The 24,571-nt window shown below is 36.8% G+C and overlaps 1 protein-coding gene across 5 annotated transcripts in view; it reads left to right on the top strand.

The window, feature by feature from the left end:
- Positions 1–24,571, top strand: part of FRYL (FRY like transcription coactivator) — a 226,676-nt gene that overhangs the window by 154,565 nt on the left and 47,540 nt on the right. For 4 of the 5 annotated variants that reach the window (XM_006185951.3, XM_032497176.1, XM_032497171.1 and 1 more), the window contains 16 exons: positions 1,823–1,914; positions 3,818–3,990; positions 5,646–5,806; positions 6,350–6,460; positions 7,308–7,462; positions 7,732–7,831; positions 8,986–9,154; positions 11,882–12,141; positions 12,496–12,636; positions 15,644–15,812; positions 17,806–17,890; positions 18,438–18,550; positions 19,511–19,661; positions 20,333–20,436; positions 22,033–22,218; positions 23,563–23,767. In XM_006185951.3, the coding sequence (XP_006186013.2) occupies positions 1,823–1,914; positions 3,818–3,990; positions 5,646–5,806; positions 6,350–6,460; positions 7,308–7,462; positions 7,732–7,831; positions 8,986–9,154; positions 11,882–12,141; positions 12,496–12,636; positions 15,644–15,812; positions 17,806–17,890; positions 18,438–18,550; positions 19,511–19,661; positions 20,333–20,436; positions 22,033–22,218; positions 23,563–23,767 (2,375 nt within the window). The remainder of the gene's footprint in view (positions 1–1,822; positions 1,915–3,817; positions 3,991–5,645; positions 5,807–6,349; positions 6,461–7,307; positions 7,463–7,731; positions 7,832–8,985; positions 9,155–11,881; positions 12,142–12,495; positions 12,637–15,643; positions 15,813–17,805; positions 17,891–18,437; positions 18,551–19,510; positions 19,662–20,332; positions 20,437–22,032; positions 22,219–23,562; positions 23,768–24,571) is intronic. The other variant, XM_032497154.1, reaches the window with a different exon arrangement.

The raw sequence follows: 24,571 nt of genomic DNA, 5'->3' as shown, positions 1-24,571 counted from the left end.
TGGGCAGATCTGGCCTAAGGGCTGTATTTTGCCAACCTCAGATCTAGATCTCCAAATCTACATATCAGGTTCTGAGCAACTTTCAGAAAAGACAGGTCCAGAATTATAACAATGGATCACGCACTCAAATAAAGTCCTAGGTAAAGGACTGTGTCAGCTACGGAGAAGAAAGTTTCTGAGTCGGCCTGTGGGGTAAGAGGAGGCTTTATAGGTGAAGCACTGACATGTGGGGTGAATTTTTGAAGCACATTCCCCAGGGGACAAACAAGGGAAAGACATTCCAGGCAGAGGAACAGCATTTGCAAACTTTATTTAAAAATTTGGACATTGCAAACTTTTCTTTGTGATTATGTTATGAGGAAACTGATTGAATGTTAGGCTGGAAAGCAGGAAAGGAACTGTATCATGAAAGGCAGCTGGTTCCAGCATTACCCAGCAGACCAGTGGTCCCCGTATGGCAGTGGAATCTGAGAAATTACCTGGAGAGCTTGTTAAATAAAAATCACAGATTCCTGGGCCTATTGAGTGAGAATCCCTGGAGCAGAGCCAAGAAATCTATTTTTCAAGCACCTTAGATGAGTCTGATGGAAGCATTGAATGAGAATCACTGCTATGAACGTTGGAGACCTGCTGAGGAATTTTAGCGGGAGGGGGAGATGACAACAGCTACTCTTTTTAGAGACCTTAAAACAGCCTCTCTAATTCTTCACTCCTTTTTTCTAATTCAGCCCTGTGGGGTAGTAATAATATCTCCATTTTGTAATTGATTAGATTTCAGAATGATCGTGTTAGTTACAGTGCAAAATGATTTATTAGAGCGAAGTAGAGTTGCAAATAAAATTAAGTAGCAGTATTTATACTTAGGAATTTCAGGGGAAAAACTCATCATAGCAAGTGAATAGATACATACAGTATATTCTGAGAGCATTAGATTCACAATCATTCTATGGAGACAAAATGAAAACAGGTTTACTAAAACTTTGCAGAAGTCCTGAAAGACTGTTAGGAAACCATTTCATTCAAAATGAATTGCAGTAAACTTCATGAGCTAAAAGAAGCCATAAATTTAATAATTTGGTTGTCCACAAATTGGCCTGCTTTTGGAAGGCAAAAAACTGGATTGTGGACATGGAAGTGAGAGATTAATTTTTAATTGCTCTGTTACTGTGAAAATTACATCATAAATGAAATAATGAGACATAGAAGAAAGTGGTAGATTTGTGTGTCACCAGTATATGAGTTCCTGCTAGAAGCAGAATCGAGTTGAAATGTTACAGCTATTATTCTAGGTGTTAATACTTGGGCCCTAGTAAGACAGACATATTTATTCATACCATAATGATCAAAGAAATTTGTTTTCATTTGTATTTTTGTGTGTCAGAATTAATTGTTAAGTGAGAAACTATGGCATGAGCAAAATCTGCAGTATTTTCCCTGACATATTACTGGAAGGATCTTAGGGATTCTTTATCACTCAAAGGGAATAGTTTACTAACTGCTTCAGTTCCTCTAAGGTTGTCAGATTAGCAAATCTGACCTAAAAGTACCTGTAAAGTAACTGTAGAATTTTATTTTCTCCCCTCATAAGGGTTGTCACTGCGTAAAATGTCATGTGATTTTATTTGGCATGTTACTTTCAAATTCTCTACACATACCTTCTGATGCAGTAGCCACCAGACTGCTCGAAATCTACATTGTGCAAGCGAAATAATGAGCCCCAAAGTCTAAGATATTCACATTATTCTTTCCAAGTTACACAGCAAGTTCTCTGTCAACTTCCCTGAAGGGTTTTTAATTACTATCTCTACTGTCTTTGGAATAGAACATGAAACGACGCAGGCGTCGAGATATTTTACGAGTGCAGCTGGTACGAATATTTGAACTGCTGGCAGATGCTGGCGTCATTAGTCACAGGTCAGTATTGGATTTTGACTTTTTAAAATCTTGGAATGATTAGGGAACATAATATTTTTTGTCTTATGAAATATATAAAAAACAAAAAATCACCTTTGCAACAACAACAAAAAACTCTGCACCACTATAAACATTTCCCAAAGATGCTCTGGTCCATTAACCCATGGCTGAAAAATGTATTGAAGATCTGCCCCTGGTACAGACTGCTTCAGGCAAAAATGGGGTATAATGTTCCTATGATTGTGATATTTATTGGGATCTAGTAATCTAAGCAAGTAGATAGTAGCTTTTTCGTTGTTGTTGTTGTTTTGGTTACTGATTTAACTGTGTCTTACCTTGTTCTTAAGATCTATTTCTTCTCGAGTTGTAAAAATCATATGTTTAAAGGCTAAACTTCATAAGGTTTATAAATTTATTTCAATAAACTGTTAATCTATCATGCTGGGAAAAAATATGAAATCCAAAACCATAATTCCTCTTTCCACTCTTCACAAATAAAATTGTAAAATCTGAAGTTATTGGTAAAGTAAAGGCATCTTGACACTGAGACCACCCTCTCAGGGAAAATTCTATCAGATTTGTGTTGAGAAATAACTATTTCCTTAGGTGGGTAGAGGTGTTGCCTGACCATTGAAGAAAGAGAGGGGAAAAAAAAAAAAAAGAATCTGACCATTTCCAAAAGAGGTAATGGTCTTTTGCGCAGCGGATAGCGCATTGGACTTCCAAAAGAGGTAACAGAAAAGAGATCCTGAGGGAAAAAAAAATTAATAATAAAAGAAGTGTAGTATTGTTACTTTACCATTTGTCCTAATCATTTATTTCTTACTGTGCCTTACACCTTTCATATTTAGCATCAAATGCTTTTGACAAGTGCTTGCAAAACACAAGTTAATCAAACAGAATTTAAGCCATTGATTTACTTTTCTTTTACAGTAAATGAAAAGCAAATGAAAATAAAGAAAAAAGAAACATAGCTTTTTTTTTTTGTCCTCCGCAAAAATTAAACAGTGAAAGATAGCCAAAGTGACTTTAACACTTGCTGAGCTTAATGAAAAAAAAAAATTAAGCTGATACACATCTGAATCTCTTTTTTTTTCTTTTTTGATTGCTTTTAATGTAATGTTAGTGAATGAGGAATCTTTGAATGTTGTTGTTTTGGAGAACTGCAAGATGTTGGCATATTTAAAATTGAACCACAAAAGCTGTACTCACTTTTGAGCAGTAATGGTTTTGAACACAGTTGCATGTTTTGTTTTTGGATTTCTTTTCTTTCTTTTTTTTTTTTTTAAAGAGAAATCAGTGTAAAATTATCAATATTATGGACTTTTAATTTTCTTAATTAAGGAAAAAAAGTTGAATTCTCAATGGCAAGAAAGCACAGAGATCTTTTTTTGTTCACCCAGTCAATCCTAGGGGCCTGATGCGTAGTAGATACTCAGTGAGTCTTTTGTTACATGAATGACCGTTTTATTCTGGGCCAGGTGACAATCTACCAAGTTGGTTTCCCAGCCACTAAGAAGTCATACTCAGATTTTTAAAACATCGTTTTAAGGAATGAAGGGAAAAATTTCATCATGAATTCATTCAACATATTTTTATTGTTGTGGACTGATATTTTTAATATACTGCAGTACCATTGTGATTCCTCTTACTTTCATGTTTTAGGGCATTTATTAAAAAACTATTCACAGCTGTTTAAAAATTTTTTACTTTTAAAATGATACATTTTAGAGGTCCTTTTCAAATATAACAAGGAAAACTTAACCAAATTACTAAAATGCTTTGAATTGCTTACCATGACTCTGCAAAGTTTAATATATAGTATCCTAATTTATATTATTAGGAATTTATTTGGACGTAAATTATAATTTTCTTTACTGTCTATTTTCTCCAATACTTTCAGTGCAAGTGGTGGCCTTGATAGTGAAACACATTTCCTCAACAACACTTTATTGGAATATGTAGATTTAACTAGACAACTCCTAGAAGCAGAAAACGAAAAAGACTCTGACACACTGAAGGATATACGATGCCATTTTAGTGCCTTAGTGGCGAATATCATCCAGAATGTTCCAGGTATGATTTTCAGTTCCTCAAATTGTTAATGAATATTAAGGGGCCATCATATTTTTTTCTCCTTCTGAGGTTTTGTAATCTAAGTGGACAAGCACCTTATGAACATCTCAAAAATATGTCAGCATAACATGGATGGCAAGAGTTTGTTTTACCTTTGAGTTAGTGTCATTGACAAAAATTAAAAAGCAACCCAAAATAGATTTTCAGTGATAACCAAGACTAACAAAAATTTGAAGAAATCAGTAGGATAAGCGTTTTGGACAAATTTGTTCCAGACAGAATGGACAATGAACATAATGTTCCAAGTTGTAATTGAGAGTAGAATTAACAAGATATTTTTAAATAATAGGAGAAAGGTGTAGGCATAGATGTAGAGTGTAATAAGGATACAGTGTGACTCATTGATTCCTCTAACAGGTATATGCCTGTTATTGTGCACATACTATATGCCAGGAACTGGTTTAGGCAGTAAGAAGATTAACATTTGCAATTTGCATTTTTAAAATTTTTTTGATAATTAGGTTTATTTATTTATTCATTTATTTTTGGAGGAGGTACTGGGGATTGAAGCCAGGACCTCATGCATGCCAAGCATGCGCTCTACCACTTGAGCTATACCCTCCCCCTGCACTTGCATTTTTAAAAGCCTAAAATTCTTTACAAGTGTAAAAATGTGGTTATAGCCTTTGCTATACAGTGTAAATACAAATATTTCTTTTTCTTTCTGGGAAAGAATTAAAGTTATTTTGTTACCTTAAAAGTTATATGCCAGTGAAAAAAAGTATATGCAAATAGTTGACTTTTCAAGATAAGAGCATGGGTTGTATTTTATAGAAGGGTCCTGTAAGCACCTCTTAGGCACTTTAATTTCAAGTGCAGGAACCCTGTTTTGAACTTTAGGGATAAATGGTGCTATGTAGTGGAAAAGGGCGTTTTTTCCTCTAAATTTTCTGATCTGAAGCTTACTAATGTTAAGATATAATTGTCTACAGCTTCTACTTTGGCTCATTACGATACTGTTGAGTTTCTTCAACAAGGATTGATGCAGAGAACTTGCAGAGTAGATTTTTAAAGTGGAAAGAATCCTTAGAAATCATCTAAACCACCAGCAAAAGGCAGCAGAATGGGTTTGGACCCCTGGCCTCACACTTCACTGCAAATAGGTCAACTCCCCTGTTGTGTGTGATGTATATCAGGATTCCATGTTACAATCCTTTTATAGCTGAAAACAATTTATATAGTCCAAAGCTCTCCCTTACCACACCAAAATCCAGGGTGTGTTTGTGATAATGTTTTGGCCAAGGTTACCATGTAGTCAGCAACAGCCCAGGGAGAAGCAGGGTCCTGACTCCCAGCTCTGTGCCAGCCTCCAGGCAACGTGACTGCCATGAAATCTGCTTGTCAAGATGCTGTGTTTCACATAATGCTGCACCTCATGTAATACTGTACAACATGATGACGTGGATTGCAACTTGACATAGACTGCAACTTTGTTTCTGTGATTTACATATATGTAAATAATTTCTGTTTATGGCGTAGGTCAAAATGAAAACTTCTGCTTCCTATTTTACAATATCACATTCAACAAAAATGAGTTGACATGCATGTTAAAAAAGAAATGGAAATAACTTTTTCCACCTGTTTTGTATTTACAGTGCACCAGAGGAGGAGTATTTTTCCTCAGCAGAGCCTTCGTCACAGTCTGTTTATGTTGTTCAGTCACTGGGCGGGTCCTTTTAGCATCATGTTTACGCCCTTGGACAGATACAGTGACAGAAATATGCAAATTAACAGACACCAGTACTGTGCACTGAAGGTATTTACTTAGAAATCTTATTTCTTTTTTCTTATGTTAAGAGTAAAATTTTTTTTGTCTCTCAGGTGCCTGGTGTTATAAAAAGGATAGGATTTCTTCAGACTACCTGAGAGTATTAGAATATATATTTGCCTGCTGTATTCAAACACTTATACTGTAAGTTCATTTAAGTACATAAATACAATGCAAAAAAAGTTTCAGAATCTACCGTAATTGGAAGCCATTCTCTTAAAGAATTGAGGATTGCCTCAAAGAAATACCTGTTTCTTTCCTACTTAAATACTTTCTCTTGATCTTTTTTTCCCCCTTCTCTTCAGTACTGTTCAAACTCCATATCTGATTTGGTATCATAATATTTACTTACTACTCATAGTAAATTTCTTAGTTTCAAAAATTACTATTATGCTTTTCTTTATAAAGAAAAAAATTAAAGATTTTTGTGGCTACGTAAGCATGAGTGAAATATTCTGCTGCTTCTCATTAAGCAACCAACATTTAACCTCTTAAATGTTTTAAATGTAATTCTAATATTATTGTTTGAAGGCTATGTCTGCTGTACTATGTTGTGGCCCTGTTGCAGATAATGTAGGACTCTCATCAGATGGCTATTTGTACAAATGGTTGGATAACATTTTGGACTCTCTGGACAAAAAGGTAATTATGGCAATTCCCTTAAAATTATATAATAAATCGTCACTGCATCTTTTGGCGTTATTATATGGCCCACTGAAAATGTCTTCTTAAAATAAGATAGGTTAGAATTATATGCAAAATGTATCAAATTAAATTGGATACTATAGTCTAATAAATTTCTAATTCTTAATGTAGTACTCATTTGAATAATTTTAATTTCTCTTTTATATTATGGGATTAATATAGTAGTGGGTGTATCTCCCACAGATAGGGTTCTATGTCTATAAAAAATTATTGATGTGGAATACAATGAGCTCCATGGAAGAAATATGTTATTTGCTATGTTTAATTTAATTTTTGTGGCCACTCTCCAATTAATCGTTCTTTCTTGCGCTCCCTACTTCTTGCCCACCTTACCCTCATACTGTACACATACACTATATAATTTAAAATAAGGCTTAAATTTTCCCCCCACATTTTTCCCCCTCAAAATAATTTTTCTATTGGGTTATCAAAAACAAGAATAAGGCTTGATAAAAATAACTGGAGAGGTTAATAACTCACTTTTCTGAAAGCACTTAATCACTGTTCATATTCATCAGCCACCTCCGGGGCTCCGCTGGAGGAAAGAATTGTGCCACTCAGAGTCTTACATAAAAAGCAGGAGACCAAGTATAATTTTTCCATGTCATTTTTTCTGCTGGCTGAATAAAATGAGAAAGAGTTGAACAAAAAAAAAAGACTTGAGTTTTGTGATTAAATGCAATGAATATAAGCACTGTATAATTTTAATAAAAATATGGAGATATGGACAGTTAAATAATGTATCACTTTCTCTGTCCTGGGCAATCTTGTGACCTCGACTCAGGTTCATCAGTTGGGCTGTGAAGCAGTGACATTACTGCTGGAGCTGAACCCGGATCAGAGCAACCTGATGTACTGGGCAGTGGATCGATGTTACACTGGTTCCAAGAGAGTGGCAGCTGGCTGCTTTAAAGCCATAGCTAATGTATTCCAGAACAGGTACTCTAGCTTTCTTTTTTTTTTTTTTTAAAGAAAACATTTCCCTTTTGAACTCAGAAATAGTAAGACTCCAATATTTTCTTTCCTTAAGCTCTAACAGAATTTAACCAAATAAGGATAATGATCACCGTGCATCTGTTGTACCTATTGCCTTAGGGAAAAAAAACAGTCAGCTACATGCCTGCAGCCTTGCCCTTTATATCCTATTTATGAACTGGTGTGAAAAGCTCTAAGCATTGTTTACCTCACTTGTAAAATTTGTCCCCTAGGGATTATCAGTGTGACACAGTGATGCTCCTCAATCTGATACTGTTTAAAGCCGCTGATTCTTCTCGAAGTATCTATGAAGTTGCTATGCAACTTTTACAGGTGTGTAAACAAATGGTAATTAAAATATTTTTTACTCAGGATTTAATGAAGCACAGCAACCTATTCTTGCCTTGAAAGTACACTGATATTCAGCTTTATTTGCTATTTTTTTTTCATTTTTTATGGAAGTGTAGTTAATTTACAATGTTAGTTTCAGGTGTACAGCAAAGTGAGTCATTTATACCTATACATACATACATATGTTTTCTTTTCCATTATATGTTATTACAAGAAATTGAATATAGTTCCCTGTTCAGCTTTGCCTTTAATAGTGGAGTATGGTGTCTATTCCTAATTATCATTAGAAATAGAAAACTAAGATCATATGGGTGATTTAAGTCTATAAATAATGTAAACTATTGAGAAGTGTATTGTAGGGGCTTATGTGTAATACCCCCTGCACTCACCTGTGTGTTGCCTCTGTGTGTGGGTATGTGAGTACTTACAAAAATTGTGTGGTGAGGGCCTATGTGTGCATTTAACTACTTCTGTTCAGCAGGTAAGAATAGTGTGAGTCAAGTGTTTGAGAGTTAACTTACCAAGCATGGATATAAGATCATCCACTGATAGTAGGATGTAGTTCTTCACCCTCTTAACCAAGGGTTAAGACTGGGATTCAAGGAGATGCTGATTCTTCCGGAGTTTGAAGCAGTACTGGGGCTGGTAGGGACCATCTTAGGAATTATAACCTAATGTCTTAATTAAGAAGAAAGTTGAGTAGTGTAGCTCTGTGTGTAGTAATGTCAAAAGAACCTTTAGCTTATATTCCATATTTAATCTGTGATTAACCAAGATAGGTTTGAAGAACTTTTTTCATGTATACGTGTTTTTATATAGTCAGAGTTTTGAACTGGAAAAGTGGTAAATCTTCTTCAAGTAATTGTATGTTAAATTGCTGGAGTTATTTTCAGACTAGGCTACTAACCCACATCACTGGCATTCAACACAGGGAGTGTAAAGCCTTGTAAAGAGTTATAGATCTTTTATAAACATTTCTTGGAATTAGAAATTAGCATCTGAAAAACTTTGCAACATATATAGCTATATAACTTTTAAACTGGAATATTTCTTAGGAGAAGATTTTACTGTTTTAATTAGAGCTGAAATTTAGGGAACCCATAAAAATCTTAAATTGATGGATTGCATTCCTGCAGATCCTGGAACCGAAGATGTTTCGCTATGCTCACAAATTGGAGGTTCAGAGAACAGATGGAGTACTCAGCCAGCTGTCTCCTCTGCCACATCTGTATTCCGTTTCATATTATCAGTTGTCTGAGGAATTAGCACGGGCATATCCTGAGCTAACTCTCGCCATGTTCTCAGGTATGACCATTGAACTGGTTAGTAGTTTTTCTTTAACAATCATTTCTAAAAATCTACTTTTAGGAAATTTTAAATATATGAAATTTGAGGTTGAATTAATACAAAACGTGTGTATATAAGAGACTTTTTTCCCTTTAATATGAACTCTTAACACTGCTCTACCAAGATACTGAGATTTCCTGTTAAATCCTCACAGGGATTCTAACTTCAATCTCCATCCTCGGCTCCACCCCAGCGAAGGGTGGGGGAGTAGGAGGGGACTTCACAGGCAATTTTTTAAAATATTTCTGTAATAGACATAGGACTTCCTGAATCTTCTAGTATGTGGCTTATCTTATGTACTGGTCTGCCTTTAATAATAAAAATGAGAATGATTCCCTCTAATCATAGGGAAAGGTTCTTCACTGCCTTAAGTAAAACTGTCGCTAGGATCCCACGTTGCTTTTGGTCCAGTTTCCTTTCCTTGGGGCCAAAAAACATTCCTGCCAGGAGTTTCTAAAACATAGGGTCTGTGTGTCAGGCAAAATGTCCTATCTTCCTGGGTCTCCCAGGGCTCAGAGTTAGGACAATTTGGGATTCATCCAGCTTAACCTTCTGCCCAGGGAGCATTGTTGCAGATGCCCGCATAGTGCTTTATCCTTTAACTGAAAGGCTTTCATTATAACACAAAAGACACTCAGCTAAGTTCTTCTGCTCTTCACCCGCAGCAAGATCTTGTTCTAGTCTGGGTACTAGAAGTGCGCCCAAACTGGCCTCCAGCGGATAACAGTGTTCCGCTGTGGATCCTTTCATCTGGGCTTGAGACATCTTTATGCGTCTTTCCACAGTGCTTATTTCAGAGGTGGAGGTAGTTTGTTTCCTATCCCTAACTGACTGAGTTGGGGAAAAAAACAACAATTCAACTAACATTCAGTGTTTAAAGCAGCGCACCTGTTTGGTCTGCCCCAGTAGATGGCAGCAATCACGCCCCCCTCCTCTCCCCAACTGCCCCTGTCTTGACAACCCTTTCAAGATGGACGTGGGTGGTCATCAACACAAAGTAGTGACCACTGTGAGTGCTTATTTTGCTGCTGCTAGGCTTCTTCTGGAGGTTCCAGCACAGAAATCAGAGGGGCCCAGCTGGATCTCAGAGGTCATAGAATTGGTCAGGATGGCAGTGGGTGCTGCCTTGGCCCCAACTCCCGTGTGCATGTACTCTCCCCCTGGCCAGGATCCCTTCATTCAACTGCTTTCAGAGTTCCTGGGCTAATATTTCATACTCGTGGCAATTATATCAACCTACTCAATAGAAGGGGTTCTTGTAAAAAGTTAGAATTGAGCATAAATATGTGCAAGGCACTGGCCTGAGCAGTGTGTTTAATTTGCACAATAAATATGACACAACTACTTTTGTTACTTTCTTACAGAATAAGTTGAGAATCAGAGGTTGACAGGTAGACCCTGGGTCAACCTGTATGTATGTGATAGAGCTGGGATTCAAACCCAGGTGTGTGTGATTCCAGAGCCAAGTTCCAAATCACTGCACTTCCATAGTCAGTCCCTCTGATGAGTAAATAGGTTTAAGACCTAGTGGGCAAAAGGGGGCTTGAGGAGAAAAAAAGATTTTTACTTAAAGTGGTTCATGGAAAGTAAACAATATATAAAAACTCATGGGCTTTGGAATCAACCTTGCATTTTAAGCCTCTGCCACTTGATCATTGTCTGGCATTGGGTGGGTTGTTCAGACTGTCCACCTCATAGGTTTGTCATGAGCATTAAGTGAGGTGAATGTTAAAGTAACAAGCACATCATAGACATTTCCCCTAGACAGAACCAAAATATGTGGGCTACTTCATTTAAATTAATCCATGTATAAAGGTTGCTTTTTATGTTGCATTTATTTATTACATTTATTTATTGTGGTAAAAAGCACAATTTACTGTATTAATCATTTTAACTGTACAGTTCAGTAGTGTTAAATATGAAACAGATTTCCAGAAATTTTTCATCCTGCAAAACTGAAACTTTATACCCACTAAACCATAGCTCCCCTTTTCCCAAACTTCCTCCAGCCCTGGATTTGACTATGTTAGATACCTCATGGAAGTGAAATTATACAGTATTTGTGGCTTTATGACTGGCTTATTTCACTTAGCATAATGTCCTCAAAGTTCATCCATGTTGTAACAAGTAACAGGATTTCCTTCCTTTTTAAGGCTGCATTGTATTCTATCATACGTATATACCATATTATGTTTATTCTTTCATCTGTCAATGGACTTTTGGATTGCTTCCATCTTTTGGCCATTGTGAATAGTGCTGCTATGAGCTTTATTGTGCAAATATCTCTTCAAGACCTTGCTTTCAGTTCTTTTGGTTATATACTCAGATGATATTTCTGTTTTTAATTTTTTGAGTAACGATTATGTTTTCCACAGCAGTCACACCATTTTACAATCCCACCGATAGTGTACAAACATTTATTTTTCTTAATCACCAAAGATATTTTATGTAAAAAGTAAGAATTTGATATGTGTTAGCTGTTATCTTTATGATGTCATTCAAGGTCAAATTTATTAAAAGGAGAAACAGTGCTCATAATTCTTAAATGTAATAAATAAAACCTGGCTTGCCATTCCTTAAGAATTAAACAATTAAATTTTAAATTTTTTAAGTTAATTTAATTACAAATCAGAGGAAACCAGAATTATATCAGTTGTTCTCTCTTTGACCTGTTTTTAATTACAGAGATAAGCCAGAGAATTCAGACAGCTCACCCTGCTGGGAGGCAAGTAATGCTGCACTATCTGTTACCGTGGATGAACAACATCGAGCTGGTAGATTTAAAACCTTTGCCCACAGCAAGGCGACATGATGAAGATGAAGATGATTCCCTAAAAGACCGAGAACTTATGGTGACCAGCAGGCGCTGGTTACGAGGAGAAGGCTGGGGATCCCCACAAGCCACCGCCATGGTTTTGAATAATCTGATGTACATGACGGCAAAGGTAAAATGGGTTTTGTATTTGCAGTTGCTGCACAGAATTACTGAGTTAGGAGGAGTAAACAGGTTAGAAATAGATGGAAGAGGTTAGATAATGCTGTAATAATCAAACAAGTGTATGTTATAAATAAATTCCTTTCTTTAAAAAACTTCTCATTGGGATATATATGTTTTGGAGGGAGGTACTAAAATCACGTGACTAATGATACTTCTGTTTAGATTTGTTGATTATTCCTCTAAAGTGTGGAAAAGATTAAAGCTGTCAGTGAAAACATTGTTTTCTAATATTTCATGATGTGACGAGTTTTGTACTGAATACAGTCGTTACTGAAGAGTGTCTTGTGTATCTTGCATCTAGTATGGTGATGAGCTGGCCTGGTCGGAGGTGGAGAACGTGTGGACCACACTTGCAGATGGCTGGCCAAAAAACCTGAAAATCATTTTGCACTTTTTGATCAGCATTTGTGGAGTGAATAGTGAACCAAGCCTCTTGCCTTATGTATGTGTTCAAGTTCATTTACTTTTTTTTTTTCTAAATATATACGTACACCCAGTGTCTTATGTCAGAGTCTGGGCAGCAGTAGACCAGCAGAGGCAAAGCAAGGGCCAGGATGAGGACAGTCAGGAACTAGCATGGATTTATTCGTTGATTCACTTAACAAGTATCATCTGGCTTTACTATAGGCCAAGTGCTCTTCTGTGTTCTGGGCATTATAATCTGATGGATGATTCAGATTTTATTCTTTGAACCTGCATCTAATTTATTTAATGAATAAGTTAGTAGGTTAATGAAGTACAGTCATGGTAAAGACCACGAAGGAAAACTGCAGAATCCTGAGAGTGAATAACCTTGGAAGCACCTCTGTCTGGGGCATTAGAGATGATAGGGAGCAGATACCACAGAATTGAGGATGTTGATAGTCTTTTTTAATCAGGAGCTGGCATTGGGATATTAGAGCAGGATGGGAGGTGAGAGCTCAGTGCCGAGGTAATCATGTCCTGAGGCTTCTGGAAGCAAGGGAAGGCATGATGAGGGATATACAGAGAAGTGTATAACAACCTTGGCCTTCAAGGGGCAAACAATACTTAAATCTGCTCGAGTTAAGGTTACAATATGAAAGTATCAACCATGAGGGTTAAATTGAATATACGCGCATGCACACAAACACACATGTGCATTTGTAGCTGTAATTATCAGTCACGTAGTAGCATCTCCATGGTAGTATTCCCAGGAGACTAGCTCTGCAGTGTTGCCCTGGAAGTTCTTACAGATCCTCCTTTAAAGGAACCATTGAATAGCTTTGCTTTACACAGCATTTCCTGAGTTAACTTGATGACAGAAAGCATTGTTCTGAAGGCATGTCACAGGATTAATCTTCATTGAGAAGCATTGAGAGAAAAGTGTGTGTATGGTACAAAGCAACATGATGCCACGTGACCTCTCTGACCACATGACCTCATTTTCTCCCTCAGGCCCCCTGCCCTCCAGCCACACCATCCCCATCACTGTCCTGCTCTCACACCAGGCAGCCCCCCCGGAGGCCCCATCGCTTACTTTCTTTTCGCTCCCCAACCCGACAGCCAAGTTGCTCACTCCAGCATCGCCTTCAGGTCTTTTCCGCAAATGTCAATTCTCCTTGACACCTTTGCTGGTCGTCTTGTCTAAGGCTGCAAACGCCCGCCCCTACACTTTAGCTCTTCTTTTCTCTCCCTATTTTGTTGATTTTCCTAGCACTTATCATCAAACTGATTATATATTTTCCTTATTTGCCTCATTACTTTTGCCTCAGTAAATCCAATAAAGTGTGAGCTCCTTAACAGGAGGAATTTTTGTCTGTTTGGCTCATTCCCACCTTGCCAGAGCCTGGAATAGAGCCTGACACATGGAAGGTGCCCTTAAACTGGATGGGTGAACAAGTGAGTTGGGGCTGGCACTAGAAGCAGGCACAAAGTTATAATTCCAAGAAGCCAAGATGAAATTCAGGGAAGAGCCTTTTGCCAGAAATTTTGAAAGAGCTATTTTTAATGACAATAATAATAATTTCTCAATTGTCATTTCTTAAGCACTTGTTACAGGCCAGGCATGGTGCAAATGCTTCATCTACATTATTTAATTTTCAGAAGAAATCTGTGAGTTTGGTAAGATAACTGCAGTTTTACAGATGAATAAAATAAGACAGAGAAAAGAGTGATTCCCTCAAAGTCATACAGCCATTAGCTCTATCGCTTAACGGAGCTGAAAGTCCAACCCAGATCTGTTAGTGAAAAGTCATTGGAAGCTTCTTGGGCAGGCAGTGCAGCTGGAGTCGGGGTGGGGCTTGAAGACTTGATGGGATGAGGGTCAAGGGTGTCAACTCAGAGGTCCTCACAGAGCAAAGGCACAGAGGCAGAAATGCACTGGTGTGGTCAGAGGGGACTGAACCTCAGATCAGAAAATTAGCACATGGAGCAGGTCGTGTCGATCAAGAACTGTGTGTGGTTCAGGAATCATTAGATGACCGTTGTCAGATTTTATAAAGTATGTTTTAAGATCTGTCCAGGGGTCATCTAAAGGAGAGCTGCTCCCACGTCTGTGTGCATGTGAATCATCTGAGGATCTCGTTCTGGTTCTGATTCTGGAGGTAGGGGTGGCGCCTGAGAGTCCATATTTCTAGCAAGCTCCAGATGATGATGGCTGTTCTTCGAGGACTGCATTTTGAGTAGTAAGGATTAAAGTAGGGAGGAAAAAAGAGATCACTTACTAACCAATCAGCCTATTCCAACAATATTATTAAATTATTAAATATTACTAAAACGTACATAGAAAGTATTCTACTGAAATGTTCTCACAAATTTAACTTATACTATGTACTAGGCATTTTTAAAGTGTTTTGTATATTTTGATTTACTTAATCTCAACAACTGTATGAAGTAGGTGCTGTTGGGCCCAGTTGCAGAAGAGAAAATTGAGGGGAACTTTCCAGGTCACACAGCTAGTAAGAGTTCTGTCTACACTGCAGTCCAGGCTGTGTCGCTGGAGATCTAGTTTTGTTCTAGATCCTCACTCTTAATCACCGCTTTGTGCCACTGGTTGAATATAGAGAATGCGGAAGGCAGAATAAAAGACAAATCCAGGGTTTTAAAGATGAGTTAATAAAAATATGAGGGAAAACTTAGAATGGTATCAGTTGAAAGCTTTTCCATTGAAACAGAAACTGATTTATAGGAAGGCAAATTATCTTTTGCTCTTCAAAAAAAAAAAAGGAAAAAGGAAGGTAGATAACTTTATGGAAACCACTGAACATATTCAGGTCACCCTAATTAGGTATAATGTTGAGGGTGAGAGGACAGAACAGTATTTATAAAACTAATTAATGTCTGATTGCTGATCAGTGTCTGTTCAAATTTAGATTGTGCTGATTCACCAACCACTTAGAGTTGAACTTACTCTGATAAAATGTGTCTCAAGACAAGTTTGTGAGATAAAATTTTGCTTTTTCTTTTCTGAACGATTTCTTTTATGACAGGTGAAGAAAGTTATTGTCTATTTAGGTAGAGACAAAACAATGCAATTGCTCGAAGAACTGGTGAGTGAGCTACAGCTGACCGATCCTGTCAGTTCTGGGGTCACTCACATGGATAACCCCCCGTATTACCGCATCACTTCCAGCTACAAAATCCCTTCTGTCACCTCAGGTGAGAAGTTGTTCACAGCTGATGACTTTGTGTCAACAGAGAAGCTTTACATAATTGTTCATTTTAGCGAGCATTTGTTTGCTTTAAACATCATCATAAAGAAAAGCTAACAGGGATCGTGTACCCAATTAACTTGGCAAAACCTTTCAAATCTTCATGTGAGCAAAGAAGTTCAACAGTGTAAGGATTCATAATATGATAGAGGGAAATATATTTATGTACTTGTTCAGAACCAGAATGTAATTTACATATTCCTATACAACAAATGCTTTTTTTAATGACTATAATTAGTATGTAAATTTAAAAATGCTCACTTATTGAAATGACTGTAATACTGTAATTATTTGGGCTAGTATTATACATAGTATCCAATCATGTGAGTGTATATTCTTCTGTGTGTACACATATAATTATTGTGGTATTCTGAGTTGAAGAAACTACATCCCTGAGGGAGTAACTTCATCTGAAAATCAGTGCAATATCTGGGCTGTTCTAGATTAAATTTCTGTGAAATTATATGTCACTCAGTTTATGTTCAATGTTTTTGTCATGTTAATAACATCTGTATAATTAGAAATCTTTTATACTATATCTTTATGATCTATTTTTGTCATCTCTTTTCACTTTTTTATTATACTTTCTACGAGATTTCTAATAATGCTTCTATTGAATTTTTCATATCTGCTGGAATGTTTTTAATTCCAGAGTATTTTTTTAATTAGAATATTTTTAGAAGTGTCTTATTCATGTTTCATGGTTAGACTATCTTTTTCTATATTTGATAAAGTTTTCTTCTCCCAACTAAAGTTCCTATTTTCTTTTGCGTGTGTGTGTGTGTGTGTGTGTGTGTGTATCTTTTTTTTAAATTGAAATATAGTTGATTTACAATGTTGTGTTAGTTTCTGGTGTACAGTAAAGGGATTCAGTTATACATATATATTCTTCCTTATATTGTTCTTTATTATGGTTGATTATAGGATATTGATATTGAATGCAGTTCTCTGTGTTATATAGCAGGACCTTGTTATTTATCTCCCTGTTTTCTTTATGTTGCTGTTTGTTTTTGTCTTGTAAAAGCTTTCCTCAAAAGCTTACCAGTTCTAGACCTGTCTTTTCAGAAACAATGGTATGCATATTAAAAAGTTGATTGGCTGCTCTGTAGGTATATGTGGGACTGGTTGATTTTGTCCTTTGTTGTATGATGATATTATTGATGTAAGGGTCTATAGGTCTTTCTCTTGCACTAATCAGATTCCCCAGAGAAAACTCTTCTACTCATCTGCCAAGAGTAGAGGGTGTAGGGGTGTGTGTGTGTGTGTGTGTGTGTACAGATATAATCTGTAGATACACACACTACACAGACACAGTCTTCAAGCCTTCTGGGATAAGAAGGTTATAGGAGGGGTCCAATCTCAAATTTAAGTATGTATGTATATTTTCACTTAGTCCCTGTATTCTCAGTCAAGTACTTCCTCCTTCACTCTTGTATGGTGTGCCCTAGTCCAGAACTCTTCTGATTTAATCTCATCAAAAAAGACTTCTAGAGGTGAGGAAAGACAGCTACCCAGCTTTAGTTATAAGAGGCAGAGGGGTAGATCTTGGGGACCAGCTACTTCTGAAGTTGATTTTCAAACAATCCTACTATTGTTAGCGCCTCCTTCAACCCCTACTTCCAGAGGTACTTGATGCCACAATTCCTGAGCCTCTTGGAGTTTCAACAATACAGATATAGAGGCTCCTTGGTTTCCTTCACCGACAGCTCTGGATCCAGTCTTCTTAACACTTAAGTACTTCTTGTCCATTTGTTTTCCAGGATCCGTAATCTTGTTGCTGTTGTCTCCTTTCCCTGTTGGTCATTAAGAGTACGAATCTTTTTTAAAAATCACCTTCTTCTCACTTTAGTGAAGTTTTGACATCTGTAATTTGCAATCTTCTGTTCTTATTGAGCCACCCCAGGCCTTATATTCAGATACTGTTTTATTTCTGATTGCAGGAACTACTTCTAGTAGCAATACGATGGTAGCTCCCACAGATGGCAACCTCGATAATAAGCCCATAAAAGAGAGCATTGAAGAGAAGTAAGTACTGCTCTGTTCTTCCTTAGCCTTTCAGTCTGACATGTACTGATTATCATCAGAGTAACTGATGAGTCCTGCACTGGAATGTGTATTTCCATTGTGTTAAAATTCTAGGGAAGAAATATGTATTTCTGTATTGAAAATTTCCATGTTGACCATTTTAACGTTAAAGATGCTGACATGCTAGATTTTTTAATATGCACTGGTGGATGAATAGGTGGAGCATGGTCAGTCACTTTATGTGTGGCTACATTTTTTAACTTTTCTAAATGTATATTTACTCCGCCTGTTTCGTATGAAATAGATTTCACCAGCACATTGTTACCAGAACAGTTTAAGAAAAGTCTTCACGTAGAAATAATTGACTTCAAAGCTTAAGCCTTTGAAATGTAAGGTGGAAATTAGTATATATCATAGTAAACTTTAGTTAGTATTTTGTGTGCTGTGTTCTTTTTTAAACATGTTTAAACATGTTTAAACGTAAAACATGAAGTACAGATACTATTTTACCATGAACTGTGACTAACTTCGATGATCATTCCCATAGCTATGTGCACCTAGACATCTACAGTGGACTAAACAGTCATTTAAACCGTCAACATCACAGACTAGAGTCCCGATACAGTAGCAGCTCTGGAGGATCTTATGAAGAAGAAAAAAGTAATACATTCCAAATTTTTTTTTCAATAACAACAATGGCAAGGTGTATTGTAATTATATTAATGTTAATTAATATATTCTTCCAGTAGATTGTTTTTAAGAAGAGTATTTAACTGCCACTAGTGGTGTTCCAACATAACATGAAATGTCTTAATTTAAATAAGCAACATAAGTGGGGGAATTATGTTTTAAAAGTGCAGGTTCCCTGTAGATAAATCGAAAGGAACATAAGAATTGGTTCTCAAGAAGCATCATAGAACAGACGCTTGGCAGCAGGCTGCTTTTTTGAACAGGCTGGCTCTTTCTCCACGGATTCACATTTTACTAAAATGTCCTCCCTTGCAATTGCAGAATAAATAATCTGCCCCAGTCTCGCTGTAACACTAAGGCAGGGTGGAATAGAAACAGAAGCCTTCAGACTGGGAAGGGACCCTGGATGTGATCTGGTCCCATCTTCTCACTTTGCATATGATGGAACTGAGGTCCAGAGAGGTTAAGTGACTTACCCACGTCACACAGAACTCACATTTCCTGATGGCATTTTTTACTGCACCCTGCAGCCCTGCTGTGGTGGAGCAGATTTCCTTTGAGGATGGGTTTGCATTGGCCCTATCTCAGGAAATTTAGAACCGAGTAACTTACCAGAGGCCCTTGTTAGCAAGGCAGCTTTTCCTTTCATGCGGTCTCATAGCTGGGACATCAATTACGGAATCATGATGAAGTGCTCATGTAGTTTGCTTTGATAAAAGGATGGAACCTGAATTGTGATCTCTTCTTTCTCTCTGATTTGCTTACTCTGATGATATTTGTGCCCAGGTCTTCCTAGCAAACATATGTCAAAATAGTGGGAAATTCTTTTGCTCACTTTCCAATGCTATAAATAGTTGGTGTCTTACTAGAGTTTGCTTATCTTAGCAGAAAGTAGATGGTGTAGACAATGAGATCATTTTATTTTGATAGGTGATTCAATGCCACTTTATTCTAATTGGCGCCTGAAAGTGATGGAGCATAATCAAGGAGAGCCACTACCCTTCCCACCAGCTGGAGGCTGCTGGTCACCACTGGTGGATTACTTGCCTGAAACGTCATCACCTGGATTACCTCTTCACAGGTGGACCACAGCGTCATTCCTATTTCATACGAGCCAAGTCGCTGCTTAACACTTTCAGCTTTCTTTACACTATCTGACAACACAGGATACAAGCAAACTTCTCTCTTTTGATACTGCAACAAATTCGATCAGTGTGTGTAGATGTTTAAGAAATTTAAAAACTCAGAGTTAACTGTTTTTGGTGGATATTGTGAAATCTAATTCTGCTGCTGCTGCTTTTCTGGGTGTCTGGCATAGTTACTTGACCTTTCTGGGACCCAGTTACTACATCTGAAAAATATTACTTTATGGTAATAGGCCCTCTTATTTTGAATTGAGTTAAACTGATGTCTGCTTAGCAAAATCAAAATAGAACAGTTACTGCGTTCTTTCCAAATGTACTGATGTACCAAACATGTATTGAACACCTACTATGTGGCAAGCAGTGTGCTAGGTCTTAGGGTTGAAGATGAAGAAAGCATGGCCCTTGGCTTCAAGGACCCCATAGCAGATATGTTTTTTTTCTAAAACTGTCACTTAACAGTTTCTCCAGCTGTATTTCTTCTCTTCTTTTTTTCTTGGGAAATTGTATTTTTCCATAAAATACAATATTAAAGTCTGCAAGTAATTTGCATAAGATTTTCTCTAGGTTTACTCTAGTAAAGCGTTAACAACACTCTTGTCTGTCATAGGTGTAACATAGCCGTGATCCTTCTGACTGATCTGATCATTGATCATAGTGTGAAGGTGGAATGGGGAAGCTACCTCCATCTTCTTCTTCATGCAATTTTTATAGGTAATAAATATTTGGTTCTCATGTCTTCATTTCATATTTTTGTGATAATTGAAAGGCAGTATATTTGGTTTTTATCAGGTCACACTTATTTTTATTTTTAATTAAATTTTTATTAAGGTATCGTTGATTTACAACAGTTTCAGGTGTACAAATAGTGATTCAGAATTTTTATAGGTTCTACTCCATTTACAGTTATTATAAAATATTGGCTATATTCTCTGTGCTGTATAATGTATCCTTGTAATCTATTTATTTTATACATGGTAGTTTGTACCTCTTAATGCCCTTACCCCTATCGTGCCCCTCACCCGCTTCCCCTCTCCCCACTGGTAGCCACTTATTTGTTCTCTATATCTGTGAGTCTGCTTCTGTTTTGCTACATTCACTAGTTTGTTTTGCTTTTTTTTAGATTTCACATATTAAGTGATAACATACAGTGTTTGTCTTTTTCTCTCTGACTTATTTTCACTAAGCATAACACCCTCCAGGTCCACCCGTGTTGTTGCAAATGACAACATTTCATTCTTTTTCTGGCTGAGTAGTATTCCATTGCATATATATATACCACATCTTCTTTATTCATCTGTTGATGGAAATTTAGGTTGCCTCCAGGACTTGGCTATTATAAATAGTGCTACTATGAACATTGGGGTGCATACATCTTTTTGAATTAGTGTTTTTGTTTTCTTTGGATATATACCCACGGGTGGAATTGCTGGATTGTACAATGGTTCTATTTTTAGTGTTCTGAGGAATCTCCATACTGTTTTCCACAGTGGGAAAGGCAATATGGCTTTAAGAGAGTTTCTACGTATTTCGGTTCCTCCTTTTTGTGGGTTATTTCCATGACACTTTTTACTGTGATTCTCATGGTCTAGAGGGGAGTTATTTCTAGCCTCTTACCCATTCCTATTCCTGTCCTGCAGCCTCTCCCGCTGCACACACAAACACATACCCTCCAGCAGGAAAAATCCTGTAACTGAAGCAAAAGTAAAGTTAATTTACCTCTGTGATTGGAAGCTTTCAGAGTAAATGGAAAACTGAAATGGGTACTAAGTGTTTCCCCAAAGAATTAGATCGTGGACAGTCTGATTACAGCTGAAACTCCATTATGCCCTCTTAACAAACATGTGGGAGCCATCGCATCAGCAGTACTGCCCGTGCTGGGAGGATTGCTTTCCTGAAGAAGTCAAAACAGCCATCTTCTCCTAAATTTCCTGATATGTGCACTTATTATACATGTATTACTTCATTCCTTCAGTAAGCAAACAGCTACTGACTTTTTATTGCGTTCTAAGCACACAAAAAATCCTTGCCTATAAAAGTTCATTTACATCTAGTGTTTTGTAACAGAGTATTAGTGTCTAAGAGATAACTAAATTTTAGACGTACACTTTGGGAACTTGCCTGGATTCTCCCTAGTCCAGGAGGACAATAGGCTATTATAAAAATGTATACAAATTCTAGGCTAATAAAAAAATTGACGTAATATGACCTTATATAATTTCTTCTTTTCTTTTTAAAATATGGGTTTGGTAGCAAGAATACTCATTATCTGTCTTTATTGATGATGACTTTTTTTATGGTTCTCTTTAGGGTTTGACCACTGCCACCCTGAGGTGTACGAGCATTGTAAACGCCTGCTTCTGCACTTACTAATAGTGATGGGATCCAACAGCAACATCCGAACTGCTGCTTCTGTCCTTCTCAGGAACAAGGAGTTTAATGAGCCCAGGGTGCTTACAGTCAAACAAATTGCACACTCAGATTATACTTTCACAGGTATTTGCTTTAAAAGTTCAGTTTGCAAGTGGAATTGTACTTCATTCATTTGGAATCCTACATTACAGAAAGTCAACTAAAGTTGAAACACTGGACAATATTTTTTTAAATGTAGTTTTATTATTTTAAGTACCATTGGTATTATTTATTAATCCATAAAGAAGGACTTAGACTTGGAATATTTGATCTGTATTGCCTTTAAGGATCTTCGTCATAAAAATTTCAAGCTCTAAACATGTAAGTTAAAGGTACAATGAAAGAGTGGCTTAATTTATTGAGCACTGGTTATGAAAAAGATGGTAAACTTGTATTAGTTTCCTCCTGATCTCAAGATCTGAAAAATTGGCCAAGGAGGACAGCAAAAAATTTTTTTTCACTTGGTTATATTGATTTCACTTAAAATGTTATACGTTTGAAGTCTAGTAAGTTCCAAATTGCATATTTTAAAGTACTAGTGAGGTCCAAATTAATGAGATTTTAATGTAAAATTTATTTCACTGCTGATGTGATTTTTTTTTTACTTTTTATTTTCTTTTCCTAATAACCTAATATTTATTTTATTCATCAGTATCATCTGATTTATAATAAATGATCTAGAAAATAATTGTTTTTAAAAATTGAAATAAAATTACTTTTTTTTGCCAATCATTTAATGCCAGATACAGGGTTAATAAAATTTAAATTTACTTAGTTAAATCCTTGTTGTCTATTTAAAACCTTGTGGTTAATGAGAAAACAATGATTAGTAAACTTATTCACCTTTAAAACTATGATTAAAAGATGAATGAAATAAAGTTTTCTCCCTTTTTTTTATGTTGAAGCATTTCTATTCAAAATTCCTTAGTTTGTATTTGTTGTTTGTTTTTAAGGCCTCGTTTGCCATTTTGTATGAGCATTAGTAGTAACCTTTAGAATTATTTAATAATTGGCATAATGTAAATATTATATTTTTAAGTCTATAAATAGACTCTAAAATGGCCTTTGAGTAAAGTGAAGCAGAAAGCATAGAATCTTTTCCATAAGAAATTAAAAATCAGTTACACTATAGAAATATGAATGACTTAACCCACGTTATGCCAAAATATTAGGAAGCTGCCAGTTTCAACTTTGCTCAGCAGATGGCAGCAGAGGACTGTATAGTAAATCCAAAGAGTTAAGTTTGCTGTGTTTGCTCAAAACCTCACCTGATGTAATTTGGTGCTTGGGAGGCTGCAGGGGGAGGAGCACTGATCTGCATCATCCTTTATATACTTATATAATCTATAAGGAACCAGAACTTAATTCTTTAAATACTGTGGGAGATGGTTTTACGTCTGGGTGTTCATGCGCGGCGCTCTCTTTCAGCAGGTGTTAGTGATTTTATACCTGATTACCAGCCCTCCCCCATGACTGACTCAGGGCTCAGCTCAAGTTCTACCTCCTCTAGTATCAGCTTAGGAAATAACAGCGCTGCCATTTCACATCTGCACACCACTGTCCTCAACGAGGTCGACATCTCAGTAGAGCAGGATGGAAAAGTAAAAACCCTCATGGAATTCATTACCTCAAGGTAACATCTGCACCCCCTACTGTTCCAGCAACGTATCCGCATCAAGTTGTCATTTCATTTGTCAGTTACAGCAGACCCTATTTTTGTTTTTCAAAGTGTCCTTGATTTGGAGTAGACAAGTGTGTATTGTGCAATATTTAGAAAATTTGATGACTTTCTTCTTTGGCTCATATGATTGTAGCTGAGGAAGGCCTTAATTGTGTCTAATGCTGAGTACCCGAAGAGGACACAGTGTTATCTGAGTACATATTCTGCCTTCATCAGCTACATGACCAGTCAGTATCCAATATTTATTTATGGTCTACTCTTTGCAAAGCACTCTAAGTAAAGAAGAAACATAGATGGGGAGAAAGGGGCCGGTATTCTACAGCAAAAGCAAAGTCACAGGCGTGTGAGAAAACGAAGTATGTTTGGAAATGGTGAGAATCTGGTCTGACTGTAATGCTGAGGAAAGACTTTCCAGACAAGAAATCTTAGAAGAGTTCAAACTGAAGGACCATGAAGTCTAGCCTACAGGTTATAGATCTTTCAAGAAAGGAAACTTTATTGAAAATCTTTGAGCTGAATGGGGAGGATAGGGGGACTCAATTAAATAAATATGCTATGATCGGTCTCATAGCAAGGGACATGATGAATTAGAGGTGTTAGGGACCAACAGCAGTGTGACCACATCTTTTTTCAGGGCACTCTGGGCCTGTGGTAATAAGGGGCTTAACCCTTATTCGACAAGGTGGTGGGCTCGAGAATGCAGGTATTTTAAAGAAAGAACCCACAGGACTTTATTCTGCCCTAACCTGTCCCTGT

Source organism: Camelus ferus, chromosome 2, assembly GCF_009834535.1.
Source record: "Camelus ferus isolate YT-003-E chromosome 2, BCGSAC_Cfer_1.0, whole genome shotgun sequence".
Lineage (NCBI taxonomy): Eukaryota > Metazoa > Chordata > Mammalia > Artiodactyla > Camelidae > Camelus > Camelus ferus.
Note: the sequence above shows the minus strand (reverse complement) of the source record. Positions and strands in the feature narration are given on the sequence as shown.